The 14,371-nt window shown below is 49.2% G+C and overlaps 1 protein-coding gene across 2 annotated transcripts in view; it reads left to right on the top strand.

Moving 5' to 3' along the window:
• Nucleotides 1-5,498, top strand: part of HSF2BP (heat shock transcription factor 2 binding protein) — a 94,140-nt gene extending 88,642 nt beyond the window's left edge. For both annotated transcript variants that reach the window (XM_058732153.1, XM_058732152.1), the window contains exon 9: nt 4,754-5,498. In XM_058732153.1, the coding sequence (XP_058588136.1) occupies nt 4,754-4,962 (209 nt within the window). In that variant the 3' untranslated portion in view covers nt 4,963-5,498. The remainder of the gene's footprint in view (nt 1-4,753) is intronic.
• Nucleotides 5,499-14,371: the final 8,873 nt, after the last annotated feature.

Here is a 14,371-nt window from a genome sequence, read left to right as displayed (position 1 = left end):
ATTGTCAAAGTAACACTCACTAAGTGGAGCACAGGCTGCTGGATGGTGAGCTGTGGTCTAACAGTAGCCCACAAGAGAAACTGAAAAAGAGGTCCTGGAGGACACCTTGAGGGGGCCCCACAGGGAAGTCGAGGCAGAGTGCAGACAGAGAGAGGCAGGACCTGGGGCCTTAATGAGGGTCTGCGGCTGGGGGGCTTTGGGATCCCTGGGCTGAGGCTGGACTGGTCAGTTGAAACCAGAAGAGTGGGGCTCTTACCTAAGGGGCCCGTAAGGGGAAGGTGCGAGGGGGTGGGGGTGGCGGTGGGGCAGGGGGCCGTTGACCGCAGGGCTGTGGGAGAAATCAAATCAGGGACTTACATTTGCTTGTGACTCTGTGGGCTGCTGTCTAGGGCACCTGCATGCATGAGAGGCTGCCGTCAGTTCAAGGTCCCTTCGGGCCATTTAACCCAATGAAACGGATGGCGAGGCAGCGCCACCAGGGAACAGCTGAGCCACACTCTTGACCGGCTGTTACTGAGTAAGCTGAGTAATGCTGCAGTGAACGTTCCTGTGCACGTGTTTGTGTGGCGCAGCCAGGCCGTCACAGTAGGGTCTGCTGGCGACAGAGTCTCTTGATTTTCCTTCGTCTGAGAATGTCTCGAACTCCTCTTCATTTCTGAAGGACATTTTCACTGGGTATAGGATTCTGGGTTGATGACTCTTTTCTTTCAACATGTGGAAAATGTGTCACTTTATTCTGGCCTCGGTGGTTTCTTTCTTTTTTTAATATTTTTTTATTATTTATTTTGAGAGAGAGAGAGCAGGGGAGGGGCAGAGAGAGAGGGAGACACAGAATCTGAAGCGGGCTCCAGGCTCCGAGCTGTCAGCACAGATCCCGGCGCGGGGCTCGAACTCACAAACCACAAGAGTCTGACCTGAGCTAAAGTCGGACTCTTAACCGACTGAGCCACCCAGGTGCCCCAGAAAAGGCTATTTTTTTTAAAATTAATTAATTAATTAATAAAACCAAAAAGGTGGTTTTATTAAAGCAGGGAGACAGGATCTATGAGCTGAAAGCCCTGCACTTGGGATCGTGAGAAATGACTGGTTATATACTTTTTGTGGAGGGAGTGGCAAGGCTAGAGATAAGTTTCTGAGGAATTTCTGTTTGCTGCAAGGAGAGTGTACTGGACCTTGAAGGTCTGGCTGTCTGTCAAGGTAGGTTGTTTTTAGTCTTTAATGAAACATCAACATTAAGGCAGCCATGAGTTCTCTGATGAATCTTTTTTTCTTTTTTTCTTTTTTTTTTTTTTTAATCATTAAGCTCTAGCCCAACGTGGGGCTTGATCTCACGACCCCAAGGTCAAGAGTCGCACGCTCTACCGACTGAGCCGGCCAGGCACCCTGAAAAGGCTATTATTTTTTTATTATTATTATTAAAATGCATTAATATGTTTTTTGAGATTTTACAAAACTGTGGTCTGTTCCTGGATTCTCTAACCCTATACCATTTATCTCTGTGACTATCCCTTTATCAGTATCACACTGTCTTGATAACTGTAAGTCCTGAAATTGAGTGGTCTGAATCTTTCAGTGTTTTTCTTTTTTGAAATTGTTTTGGCTGTCTTAGTTCATTCTCTTTCTCAAATAAGTTTGTTAATTTCAACAAACAAGCCTACTGGGTTTTTGGGATTACATGGTGTAGATCAGTGGGGAGACTGACATCAAAACTATATTAAGTCTTCTATCTCTCAAATTTACTTAGGTTGTCTTTTTTTTTTACATCAATGTCTTATGGTTTTTAGCATACAAATATTGCACATATTTTGTAAGATTTATAGACCTAAATGTTTTATGTTTTGGTGCTCTTGTAAATGATAGTCTTTTTAAAAATTTAGTTTCCAGTTTATTGTTACTGATATGTGGATACAGTCGATCTTTGTATGCTGACCTTGTTAAACTCAATTAGTTTGGGTTGTTCGGAGGTTCTGTGTTTTTACTGACTTCCTTTCCTCCTCTTTTAAAATCAATAATGGAAATAAGGACATGAAAGTTTTCAACTCTAACTGTGAATTGATTTGCCCTTAGAGTTCTATCGTAGTTTGCTTTGTGTTTTTTGAAGCTCTGTTATTAGGTACGTACGTAATTGAGACTGTTCTGTCTTCCTGAGGCGTTGACCTCTTTACAATTATGCAGTGTCACTCCTCAGTCCTGGTAACATTTCTTGTTCTGAGGTCTACTGTGTCTGGTAAGAACATAGGCTCTGTAGCCCTCTTTTAATCGGTGTTTATGTGGCGTATTTTAAATATTTCTGTTCATGTTTAACCTTTGTCCTTCTATTTTTCTGGGGTGTCTTGTGGACAGTGTATAGCAGGACCTTGCTGTTCTGTGCGTCCTCTGCCTTCCGATCAGTGTGTCTCTGCTGGTTTCATTTACTGTGTCCAGAAAGGAATGCAAATGTGTCTCTAGCTGTTTCTCTCTTCTTTTTTTGTTTGCTGTTGGATTATTTAATAGCCCATTTATCTGCACCGTTGGCTTATCATTTGTACGGTAAAAACTTTTTATGATTTGCCCTAGGGTTTCCGTACAATCTTTAATTAATCTTTAAATAGGACAGCACTGCTTCAGGCGTGCCGTAGGACCCATACAGCAGTGTTTTCCCGTGTATTAATCCTATTCATTTCCAGTTCCTTTTCTAGCTGTTGCTGCATCCGGCTCATCTGTGAGTCTGGTGCTGTTGACTACTTTCTCGCCACTGTGGGTGTTTGGTTTCCCTTGCTTGGTCTCTGTCATTTCTGATTGGATGTTGGACGTCGTATCAGGGCAGGAGAGCAAACGTTTCGTATAATGGGTTGGATGGTAAATATCTTTAGCTTTAGGGCCACATGTGGTTTCTGCTGCATATTCTTCTCGGTCTCTTTCTCTTTTTAATGTAACTCTTCAAAATGGACACATCACTCTTCGCTCCCGGCCTGCACAGAAATGGTTCCCAGGGCTGCATTTGGGTGGCGTGGCCTGGCGTGCCGGGCTCTGCGGCTCTACGGTCATGGCGTCGGCTTGCAGACGTGGCCTCTCATTGTGCTGGGACGTCCGTGGGGGTGAGAGGGGTGTGGGTTTTGTCGTCGCTGTGCTCGCCTCCCGTGTACTGCTGGCTTCAGGTTCCTCTCTTCTCCTTGTGCTGAGGGTGAGGGCTGAGCTCCCCGTGTGTCTTCCTCAGTGTCCTCTTTGCACCCTTAGCTCTCGGCCTTCCCTTTGCATCGGTGTTCGCAGGGGTCTCCTCCCCCGGCTGTAGACCGCTCGCCTTGGCCACCGGTGTTTGCCGGACTGGCGCTGGAGGACGAGGTTCTCTGTCCATTCGGTTCGGTTTCTGTCCATCCGTGTCTGGGTGGTGGGGCCTTCCCGGTGATCCCTACACACGCTTCCCTGTGGCAGCCACGCTCTTCCCCGGGTTTCTGGCGGGTCTGGTACGAGGAAGAGTTGCTCTCCCCTCCCCCAGAGTAGGAGCGCTGTAACGGCCGGCACCCAGGCCGTGTTGCCTTCCCTCCTGGGTACAGCACGGCAGCTGTCGCCATGCCCTGGGGGCCCTGGGGGCCCTGGGTCAACAGCAAAAGCCTCTGGGCAGCTCTGGTGTGTGGCACTTCCCACTGAGGACTGATTGAGTCCACTCTTTCAATCCATTCACTTCTTGAAAGGTTTAAGTATAGCGCTAGGAAAGAGGTTCCGATTACAATATTCAATCAAGAAGTGAATCGATGGCAGGGGCGCCTGTGGGGCTCAGTCGGGTGGGCGTCTGACTTCAGCTCAGGTCATGGTCTCACAGTTTGTGGGTTCAAGCCCCATGTTGGGCTCTGTGCTGGTGGCTCGGAGCCCGGAGCCTGCTTCGGACTCTGTGTCTCCCTCTCTCTCTCTCAAAAATAAAATAAATACAAAAAAAAAACCCCAACAAACCAGCAAGAAGTGACTCGATGCATATTAACGCTTCCCAGTAGGGAGAAGTAGGAGGAGAGCTGCATCCAACCTGGTTAAGGTCGTAGCCGTGTGTTGGGCTCTTTTTGGTGGTGCCACCACACGTGCAGGGTACCGGCTTCTGCAACTCCAGAGGCAGTTCCTGAGCGGATTCCTTGGGGGAACAGTGGAAACAGTGGACTTTGGAAACTCAGTGGCCCTGAAGAGATTCAGCGTCCGTATGTGGCCACTGAGGGATTTGATGCACGGGGAGGGCAAATGAAACAATACCTTTCATTCATTCATTCATTCATTCATTCAATGTCTTATTTACTTCTTTTTGAGAGAGGGAAGGATAGAGAGGGAGAGGGAGAGGGAGAGAGAGAATCCCAAGCAGGATCCTCACTGTCAGCGCGGAGCCAGACAAACCACGAGCTCATGACCTGAGGTGAAATCAAGAGGCCGACGCTTGATGGACTGAGCCACCCAGGTGCCCCTGAAGTAACACCTTTCAAAACTATCCTAGAAGTGGACAGAATTCTAGCAGACAACACGAAAGGCCCTCACATTTTTAGTTCGGCATCTTAAAATGATCTGACTGCGAATAATATTTGAAGATGGATGTTACTAGAATGGATGGTGATTGAGTTAGTTGTGTTGCTCTTGTGAGCTAAGCTTTTACGTCCAGCAGGGACACTTTCCCGGTGAGTGTGCAGTTTCCAAGTGGTCGGATTTGGCCCTCAGAAAGACCAAGAGCCCTTGAGGGGTAGGTGTCGCCGCGCGTCCTGGAGAGGGTCCCTCTAACCGGAAGCGCTCCCTCTCTCCCCAGACCCCGACGCGGAGGTGTGCCTTCACGCGCTGCGGCTCGTCCAGTCTGTGGTCCTGGAGCCGGAAGTCTTCTCCAAGTCTGCCTCCGAGTTCCGGAGCTCCCTGCCCCTGCAGCGCATCCTGGCCATGGCCAAGAGCCGTAACCCCCACCTGCAGACCGTGGCCCAGGAGCTCCTGGAGGACCTCCGCGCCCTGGAGCGTGACATGTAGGGGCGCGCGTGTGTCCCTCCCCCGCCCCCAGGTCCCCACTTTGTATTCTGGAACCATCACCGCGTGCCATGTGTCCCAGACGGTAGACCGTGAGTGACTCAAGAGGGACGTGAATGCATATGTATCCACACAACTTCCTCCTGGAAGCAGAAGTTCCTGTGGGTGGCTGGGTGACCTTGCCACGGTGCCCGTGGAACAGTCCATCCTTCCGGAAAGGCCCATGTCCTGTACCTAAAAGAGGGCCGCCTTAGAGCGGCCCCTGCTGCTCAGGAGACTTTCTGAGACCTGTGGGCTCCCTCGTACAAAGGGGGGGTGAAATGATCACCTGCCCCACCAGTCAGCATTTTCCTGAGACACATGGTTTGAAAAACAATTCATTCTCTCTTTAGTAATTGTAATTAATACCCTAAAATGCAAGTTTACCTTTAAAGCTTTGGTGAACCTGCTATTTCAGGTGACATTGGACATTTTAGTTCTTTTTTTTTTTTTTTTTTTTTGCCTGTTTTATTTTTGAATAAAGAAAGCCAGAAGAGTCATTGATGTGCACACTGCTGTTTCTGGAATATCATGATCTTGGTATCAGGAAGTGGTATATTACAATGCATTCAGCGCATATACTCGGTAGAAAAAACCTCTCCTTATATTGTTGTGGGCTGTTGGGCTATAAACTCAAAAGTCTGGTTTTTCACATAAGATACCATGAAAAGGGCCTCACGGACAAGAGCCCATGCACTGGTCGAAATCCTTTAAATGATGTACACGGCTGTGTGCCAGAGTGCCCTCTCTATGCGGGTCCTTCTCAGCTGCGCCTTGGCCACTGGCACAGAGCAGAGAAGGATACACCCCATCTGTCACAGACAGCCTGCGTGTGAGAGGAAGTGCCGTCTACATCACCCCTACAGTCACTTGAGGGAACACATTCGTTCCTTTCTTGTGCTCCTTCCCGCACACTGTCGCTGTGGGCCCTCGGGCTCCGGGCATCCTCTGAGGGTGACAGCAAAGGCCGGCGTCGCTGGATGGTGGCGGCCTCGCGTACATGTATAAGCTCTTTCTGCCGTGTGGCGTTTAGAATAACTTCATTTTCTTTTAAGTAGATTTTATAGGCAATGCGTGGTTCATGGCTGAGGCTGAAGCAGGAGCTTAGAGGAAAGGCTCGGTGCTGAATCTCACGAGCCGACAGATTGTGGAATAACTACTAGCTCGTCAGAGCCAGAGAGATGTTGTAAGAGGTGATTTGAAATTCACGGATGCAGAAGTCGGTCCATCTGTGCGCCGTGGCTCTGTAGGTCTGATTATTGGCAAATAAAATCGAGAGCGTCGTGTGCTTGTACTTTTTCTAGCGTGGTGTTTTCTTTGTGGTTATTTGTTTGATAAGGTAATGGGAGATAAACTAGTGTAATTAGTTTGTGCTGCCTCTAGAAATGCAGGGTCTTTTCCTGCCAAAGACGGATCCGCAGTGTATACAGAGACCCAGAACTGGGCCAGCCCACGAGTATTGTGTAGTTCAGCTAATTAGTAGATGGATGTGATCGAGAAGGATACTCTTTTTCCTCATGAAAACTCCTTCAGGGAGAAACACATGACAAATGCATGTTTCGAATGTATATCACAGGAAAAGTACTTGAGGCCAGTTTTAAGGAATGGCTAGTCTTTCAAATATTTCTGTTCTTCACGTGAAGGTCAAGGGGAACACGCGAGTGCTAACAAAATCTCAGTTTAAAAAGTATGTTAAAGCAGGCTCCTGGGTGGCTCAGTCGGCTAAGCGTCCGACTTCAGCTCAGGTCAGGATCTCACGGTCCATGAGTTCGAGCCCGACGTCGGGCTCTGTGCTGACGGCTCAGAGCCTGGAGCCTGCTTGGGATTCTGTGTCTCCCTCTCTCTCTGACCCTCCCCTGCTCACACTCTGTTTGTCTGTCTCTCTCACAAATAAATAAATATTAAAAAAAAAAAAAAGTATGTAAAAACATGCACTTGGGGGGCTCAGTTGGTTAGGTATCTGACTCTTGATCTCAGCTCAGGTCCTGATCTCAGGTTCAAGCCCCATGTTGGCCCTCGTGCTGGGTGTGAAACCTACTTAAAAAAAAAAAAAAAAAAAAAGCACGTACTTGGTGGTGTTTGAAGTCTCTTGTGAATTTAAAACCAGAAACAAAAGCAGTAAAATGGTATATATATTTTTAAATTTAGCTTTTAAGGAATCCCTCTCTTGTTAAGTTGAGGAACTCTTTCTTTTTCCCTTGGTGCTGTCAGTATTTTCTGTAAAAGCCTGGAGCCTCCCAGGCCCGCAACCAGCCCTTGCCCCTGCCCCCCACGGGTGCTCAGAGCAGCCCTCGTGCCCGTGGACCCGAGAGGTCCTGGTTCAGATGCAGACAGTGCTGTGGCTCTGAGGACGGTGTTTCATGGCTGGGTCTGCCCGTGGTGCAGAGTGGAGTAAGGAGTCCTCGTCCTGGATGTTTATATATCCCTGTGCCTTTCACTTATTCAGGGGGGTTTAAAATTAATTGGGGTGCCCCGCAGAGCATTGCAAGTCCGGGGCTTGAAGGAAACCCGCACAAGGCAGGCAGGCAGGCAGGCAGACCGGGGCAAGGAGGGGTTTCCCGGAGAGCTGTAAATCTGCCCGTTTCGCTGGTTCCGCCAGACCTGCCGTTAGCTGTACTGCCATGACACGAATGTGCTGGAAAAGTGGGTAGACACTTTTGTAGACTTACTAGCTTCCCGAGGAGCTCTGAAGGCAGAGTTTTCTCTGTGTTCTCCTGGGACGCAGATCTGACCACCCGAGATCTGGCCAGAGCGGGGTCTGGGCGTAGGCCCTGGGGTGGCGCAGACCCAGCATTGGCTGCAGCACCCCGTGGGCAGCACGCAGGCTCAGAAGGCGGAGCGATGGGGCCGGAGGAAAGTCTCTGATACTTCTCCAGCCCAGGGTCAGGTGCAGGGCTGAGAGACCGCCGGTGCACCTGCGTCCCCGCAGGACTTGTCCCCAGTGCTCACCGGCACCCTTCCGCTCGGAGAGATCACACCTTAAAATCGTCTCCACGTGCAGGACGAGGGGACCTTTGAATGTGCTAGTGCCTGTTACAAAATGAAGACTCGTCCTTTTTTGATTTGTAATTCTTCAAGTGTTTTTTAATTGTGGCAGAACTTACCACATAGACAGAAATGGTAAGCATAAAATTACCATTTTAACCGTTTCTAAGTGTAGAATTCGGTGGCTCACAATGTTGTGTAACCACCGCCACTGTCTATTTCCAGAACTTTTTATCATACCAAACCGAAGTTCTGTCCCCATTCAGCAAGGTCTCCTCGGTCCCTAACTGCCCTCTTCCCAGCCTCTGGCATCCTTTGCTCTCCTTCTGACTCTGTGAATTTGACTGTGTCCTCGTCTAAGTGGGATCATAAAGTGTCTGTCTGCCTGGGTCCGGCTTGTTTCACCTGAGCGTAAAGTCTTCAGGGTTCTGCCGTGTCGTGTCACGTGTCCTAATTCCGTTCCTTTTTGTGGCTAAATAATATTCCATTGTATGTACACACAGGCACACCTTGGAGACATCGCAGGTGTGGTTCCGGACCCCCGCAACAAAGCGGGGCAATAAAGTGAGTCTAATGTTTTGGTTTCCCAGTGCACGTAAAGGCTGTGTTTTCACTACGCTGTCGTCTGTTACATGTCCGGTAGCCATATGTCGAAAATCCACAGTGTATGTACCTTAATTAAAAAATACTTTAGTGCTAAAACATGCTAGCCATTGTCTGAGCTTTCAGGGACTTGTGATCTTTTTGCTGGTGGAGGGTCTCGCCTCCATGTTGGTGGCTGCTGAAGGCTGGGGTGTCCGTGGCAACCTCTTAAGACAGCAGTGAACTTTGCCACAACGATCGACTCTTCCTTTCACCAACGATTTCTCTGTAGTTTGTGGTGCCGTTTGATAGCATTCTACCCACAGAACTTGTCACACCCTGTTGCTGCTCTGTCACTTAAGTGTATGGAATATTCCAGATCCTTCTGTCATTTCAACAGTCTTCACAGCACCTTCACCGGTGGTAGATCCCATCTCAAGAAACCACCTTCTTTGCTTATCCCTAAGAAGCAGCTCCTCGTCGGGGCGCCTGGGTGGCTCAGTTGGTTGAGCGTCCGGCTTCGTCTCAGGTCACGATCTCACGGTCTGTGGGTTCCAGCCCCGCGTCGGGCTCTGTGCTGACGGCTCAGAGCCTGGAGCTCCTTCGAATTCTGTGTCTCCCTCTCTCCTTGCCCCTCCCCCGCTCATGCTCTGTCTCTCTCTGTCAAAAATAAATAAAACATTTAAAAATTTTTTTTAAAAATGAAGCAGCTCCTCATCTGTTCAGGTTTCTCCTGAGGTGCAGCAACTCAGCTCCTTCTTTCAGGCTCCACTTCTGGTTCTGGTTTTCCTGCTGTTTCCACCACATCTGCAGTGATTTCCTCCACTGACGTCTTGAACCCTTCAAGGTCCTGCCTGAGGGCTGGAGTCCACTTCTTCCAAACTCCTGTTCGTGTGGATAGTTTGACCTCTTCCCACGAATCTCAAATGTTCTTTAATGGCATCTAGAATGGTGAATTCTTTCCAGAAGGTTTTCAGTTGATTGATTTTACCCAGATCCGTCAGAGGAATCACAATCCGTGGCAGCCAAGCCTTACAAAATGTATGTCTTCAGTAATAAGACTAGACGGTTACAATTACTCCTTGACCCGCGGCTGCAGAATAGGTGTTGTATTAGCTGACCCGAAAACAACGTTCATCTCCTTGTTCACCTCCATCAGAGCCCTTGGGTGATCAGGTGCACCGTCAACGAGCTTTCATATTTTGAAAGGAATAGTTCTGGGGCGCCTGAGTGGCTCAGTCGGTTAAGCGGCCGACTTCGGCTCAGGTCACGATCTCGAGGTCCATGAGTTCGAGCCCCACGTCGGGCTCTGTGCTGACCGCTCAGAGCCTGGACCCTGTTTCAGATTCTGTGTCTCCCTCTCTCTGACCCTCCCCTGTTCATGCTCTGTCTCTCCCTGTCTCAAAAATAAAAAATAAAAAAATTAAAAAAAAAAGGAAGAAAGGAATAGTTCTCTCTGAGGGTAGGTCGCAGCGATGGGCTTAGTGTATTCACTAAACTGTGTTGTAAACAGATGTGCTGTCATCTAGGCTTTGTTCCATTTGTAGAGCGCAGGCAGAGTCGAGTCAGCTTAATTGCTGAGGCCCTAGGACTTTCAGAATGGTCAGCGAGCACTGGCTTCAAATGAAGTTCACCAGCTGTGTTAGCCCCCGAGAGAGGAGTCAGCCCGTCCTTTGAAGCTCTGAAGCCAGGCACCGACTTCTCCTCTCCAGCTATGAAAGTGCTAGATGGCATATTCTTCCGATAGAAGACGGTTTCTTGTACGCTGAGAAAACGGTTTCGTGTAGACGCCTGTGAGAACTATCCTGCTACATCTTCTGGAGAACTCGATGCAGCTTTTGCCTCAGCACGTGCTGCCTCACGGTGCCTTTTTCTGTTACGGAGACGGTGTCTTTGCTTAAACCTCCTGGACCAACCCCTGCAGGCTTCAGACTTTTCTTCCGCAGCTTCCCCACCTCTCCCAGCCTTCACGGAATTGAAGGGAATTAGGATCTTGCTCTGGATGAGGCTTTGGTTGAAGGGGATGTTGTGGCTGGTTGGACCTTCTCTCCAGACCACTGAAACTTTCTCCATTTCAGCAATCAGGCTGTTTCACTTTCTTATCCTTTGTGTGTTTGCTACAGCAGCACTTTTAAAAACGTCCTTCAAGAACTTTTCCTTTGCATTGCCTTTTGGCCGCTGGGCGCACGAGGCCAAGCTTTTGGCCTGTCCGCTTTCGACACGCCTTCCTTACTAAGTAAGCGTCATCATTTCTAGCTTCTGGTTCGTAGTGAGAGATGTGACTCTTCCTTTCATTTGGACACTTGGAGGCCTTGTAGGGCCGTTCGTTGGCTTAATTTAAACATTATGTGTCTCAGGGAACAGGGAGGCCTGAGGAGAGAGGGAGGGTTGGGGGAATGGCCAGTCGGTGGAGTAGTCAGAACACACACAACACTTCCCGATTAAGTTTGTCGTCTTCTGTAGGTGCGGTTCGGGGCACCCAAAAACAAGTACGAGAGTAACGTCACAGATCACCATAACAAACGTGTAGTAATAACAAAGTTTGGAATGTTGTGACAATTACCAAAACGTGATGCAGGGACATGAAACGAGCAAAGGCTGTTGGAAAAATGGTGCTGACCGACTTGACTGAGGCCACAAACCTTCCCTTTTTGAAAAATGCGGTATCTGTTCACAGATACCTGCTGAACAGATCCTGTTCGGCACAGTAAAGCGAGCGCAATAAAACAAGGTATGCCCGTACGGTATTCTGTTTATCCTCTCGTCTGTTGATGGACAACTTGGGTTGTTTCCACCTTTTGGCCGTTTGGATAATGCTGCAGCGAATATTGGTGCACAGGTATCCGAGTCTCTGCTTTCGAGTCTCTGGGGTGTGTACTTAAACGTGAAATTCCTGTATCATGTGGCGATCCTATGTTTGGCTATTAAAGGAACTGCCGAACTGCTTTCCACACCAGCTGCACACACAGTCTTACTCCCCACCAGCGCCAATGCGTGAGGGCTCGTGTCTCCGTGTCCTTGCTGACACTCGTTACTTTGTTGTTGTTTTTTTACAAAACTCGTTACTCTGTTGTTTTTTACAAAACTCATTACTTTGTTGTTTTTTTGTGTATCTTCTTTGGAGAAATATCTATGTAAGTCTTTTGTCTGTTTTTGAGTTGGGTTCTTTGCTTCTTGCTGTTGAGTTCCAGGAGCCCTTTATATATTCTGGATATCAATCCCTTATCGGATATATGATTTGCAAATACTCCCATTCTGTAGGTTGTCTTTTCACTCCATTGGTAGTGCCCCTTGATGTACAGAGTTTTAAATTTTTATCAATTCTAACTTAGTCTCTTTTTTCTTTTGTTGCTTGTGCTTTTGATGTCATATCCAAAAAATCATTGCCAAATTCACAGTCATGAAGATTTTCCTGTTTTCTTCTAAGGGTTTTACTGTTTTCTTTCTGCAGGTCATGTCTTTAATCCATATTGAATTAATTTTTGCCTATGGTGTGAGGTCAGGGTCCAGCTTCATTCTTCCAGTTTTTCCAACCACTTGTTGAATTTTGTGATCGTCATTTGGAAATATTATTGCAAGTATGATTTTCAGAACACAATTTTTCATGTATATTATACTCACTGTATTTTGGAAATTTTTTTTTTTTCATGGGTTGCTTTTACTGTAAGGATTGTAAGTTGTTCCCAGTGGAGCTCCCTCAGCTGTTACTTTCCCACCAAGAATGTGCGTATGTAATATTCTTAGAACATATCTAACCCCAAATGACTCAAAAAAGAAAAAAAGATTCTCAGTCATATAGTTTATTACATTTTTTAAAAGTTTTGTTTATTTTGAGTGGGTGGGGGGGGGAGGAGAGGACAGATAGAGGGAAAGAGAGAATCCTAAGTAGTGTCAGCACAGAGCCCAACATGGGGCCCGATCTCATGAGGTCGTGACCTGACCTGAAGTCGAGAGATGGATGCCTAACCAATTGGGCCACCAGGCGCCCCCGGTTCATTACATTTTTAAACTGAAGGCATATTTGTAGCTCAGCTTTTTAGACTAAATGGTTTTATTCAGTTGCTCTAGAACATCTGAGAAGAGAGTCCAGGCAGCAGGAAGAGGACGTACAGGGGCCCTCGAACCCCTGTTTGGGGTGAGTTTGAAGATGGCGGGGAGGGTGTGGGCACAGGCTTTGGACAGACTTCGTGGCTTGCTTTGTGTGAGGGCAGACTGTTGGAGAGCTAGGGGCAGGGCAATATCTGATTTACGTTTTATTTATCTTTTAATTTTTAAAAAATGGTTTTTTATTTATTTTTGGGAGAGGGATACAGAGTGCGAGTGGGGAAGGAGCAGAGAGAGAGGGAGACACAGGATCCGAAGCGGGCTCCGGGCTCCGAGCCGTCGGCACAGAGCCCGACGCGGGGCTCGAACTCACGGGCCGCGACACCGTGACCTGAGCTGAAGTCGGACGCTTACCCGACTGAGCCGCCCAGGCGCCCCTGATTCACGTTTTAAAGCGTAAACAAAATTGATTTTGTTCTTAGGATCAGTGGGTGGCCACACTCGGACTTGAGCCTAGTGGTGCCTGCCAGCTCTACCCCTGTAAGCCGCAGGGGTTAAGATACCCAGAGCAGGAGACACACACTTCCCCAGGGGACGCCTCGGTGTCCCAGGCCAGTGCCTCCCACACTCGGACCTGAGGCCCGGCGTGCGGGTTCTCACCGGGCCCTGCACCTGACTTGCTGCCATGCACACGCATCATGCAGAGCACGGGTGAGGGGGAGGTGACGTGTCCCTGTGGGGGGAGGAGAGCCACTCGGTCCAGCCTGCTCTCAGCCAGCCCAGCTCATCAGCGCCTCAGCTGTGCCCGGCCCGCTGTCTCTTGCACCTTAGGTCAGAGGTTCTTAGCGATTGTGGACTCCTGGAGCACCTACCCAACCCCGTAAGCTTCTCTCCACAGTCATACGTGGAAGCACGTGTCCCGTCTCCTGTACAATTTCTGGGGACCCCTCGGTGGTTGGTAAGGGACCCGTTGCCCCGGGTGTGAGAACCACACGGCCTGGTGCAGGGCCGGCCCGTAACGAAGCACTTGGGTGCGACGGGCATGTGATTGCACCGTGATTTCCGGGAGAACGTGAGGCCTCCCACGAGCACGTTGGCCCTGTAGCTGGCGGTGGCAGTCACAGGGCTGTGTCCGGTGTGTAGCAGCTGTCTGCAGGCAGGGGACAAGCCCCGGGCGGTCGAGCCGCTTGCCTGAGGGCAGAGCTGTGATTTGAGCCGTTGGTAGTCCCTAGTCACAGCCCGATGTCACCTCCGCCCCTCTGGGGGCGTGTCCACCCTCCTCTGTGGTCACCTGTTCTCCAGGCCGGGGTCTGGTCCTGCTCTCGGAACTTCCCGGCTTACAGCTCCTTTGGCGTCCTCTGGCCTGCACGCTCTGGGTGCTGCCGGCAGGCCCACGGAGGGGCGGCGGGAGGCCAGGGAGGCAGCGGGTGTCCACCACTTACCCCCTCGGCCCACCCACCTGAGCGGCGTTTGGACAGCACAAGCGGGTACGTGGCAGGCTCCCGTGGCTGCCTGGTCACGTGGTAACACGGAGATGACATGGAGGGAGATGCAGCTATTAATCACCAATATTAAAATGTTATATTTTTGCAAGATTCTGTTCAGTATCTGTAGTTCAATTTACAAAATTAATAGTTCCTTCTGTCTCGGGGAGCTGATTGTTCCTGGGGTCACTGCAACATGTTTTACCTTTGCCTAAGACAACGGAGTGTTTCTCTATGTCATTCTTTGAGATCCCCTAGAGCTGAGGCACATGGGCCGG

This window comes from Neofelis nebulosa, chromosome 5, assembly GCF_028018385.1.
Source record: "Neofelis nebulosa isolate mNeoNeb1 chromosome 5, mNeoNeb1.pri, whole genome shotgun sequence".
NCBI classification, from domain to species: Eukaryota; Metazoa; Chordata; class Mammalia; order Carnivora; family Felidae; genus Neofelis; species Neofelis nebulosa.
The sequence above is the reverse complement of the archived record's forward strand: the minus strand, read 5'-3'. Positions and strand labels throughout refer to the sequence as shown.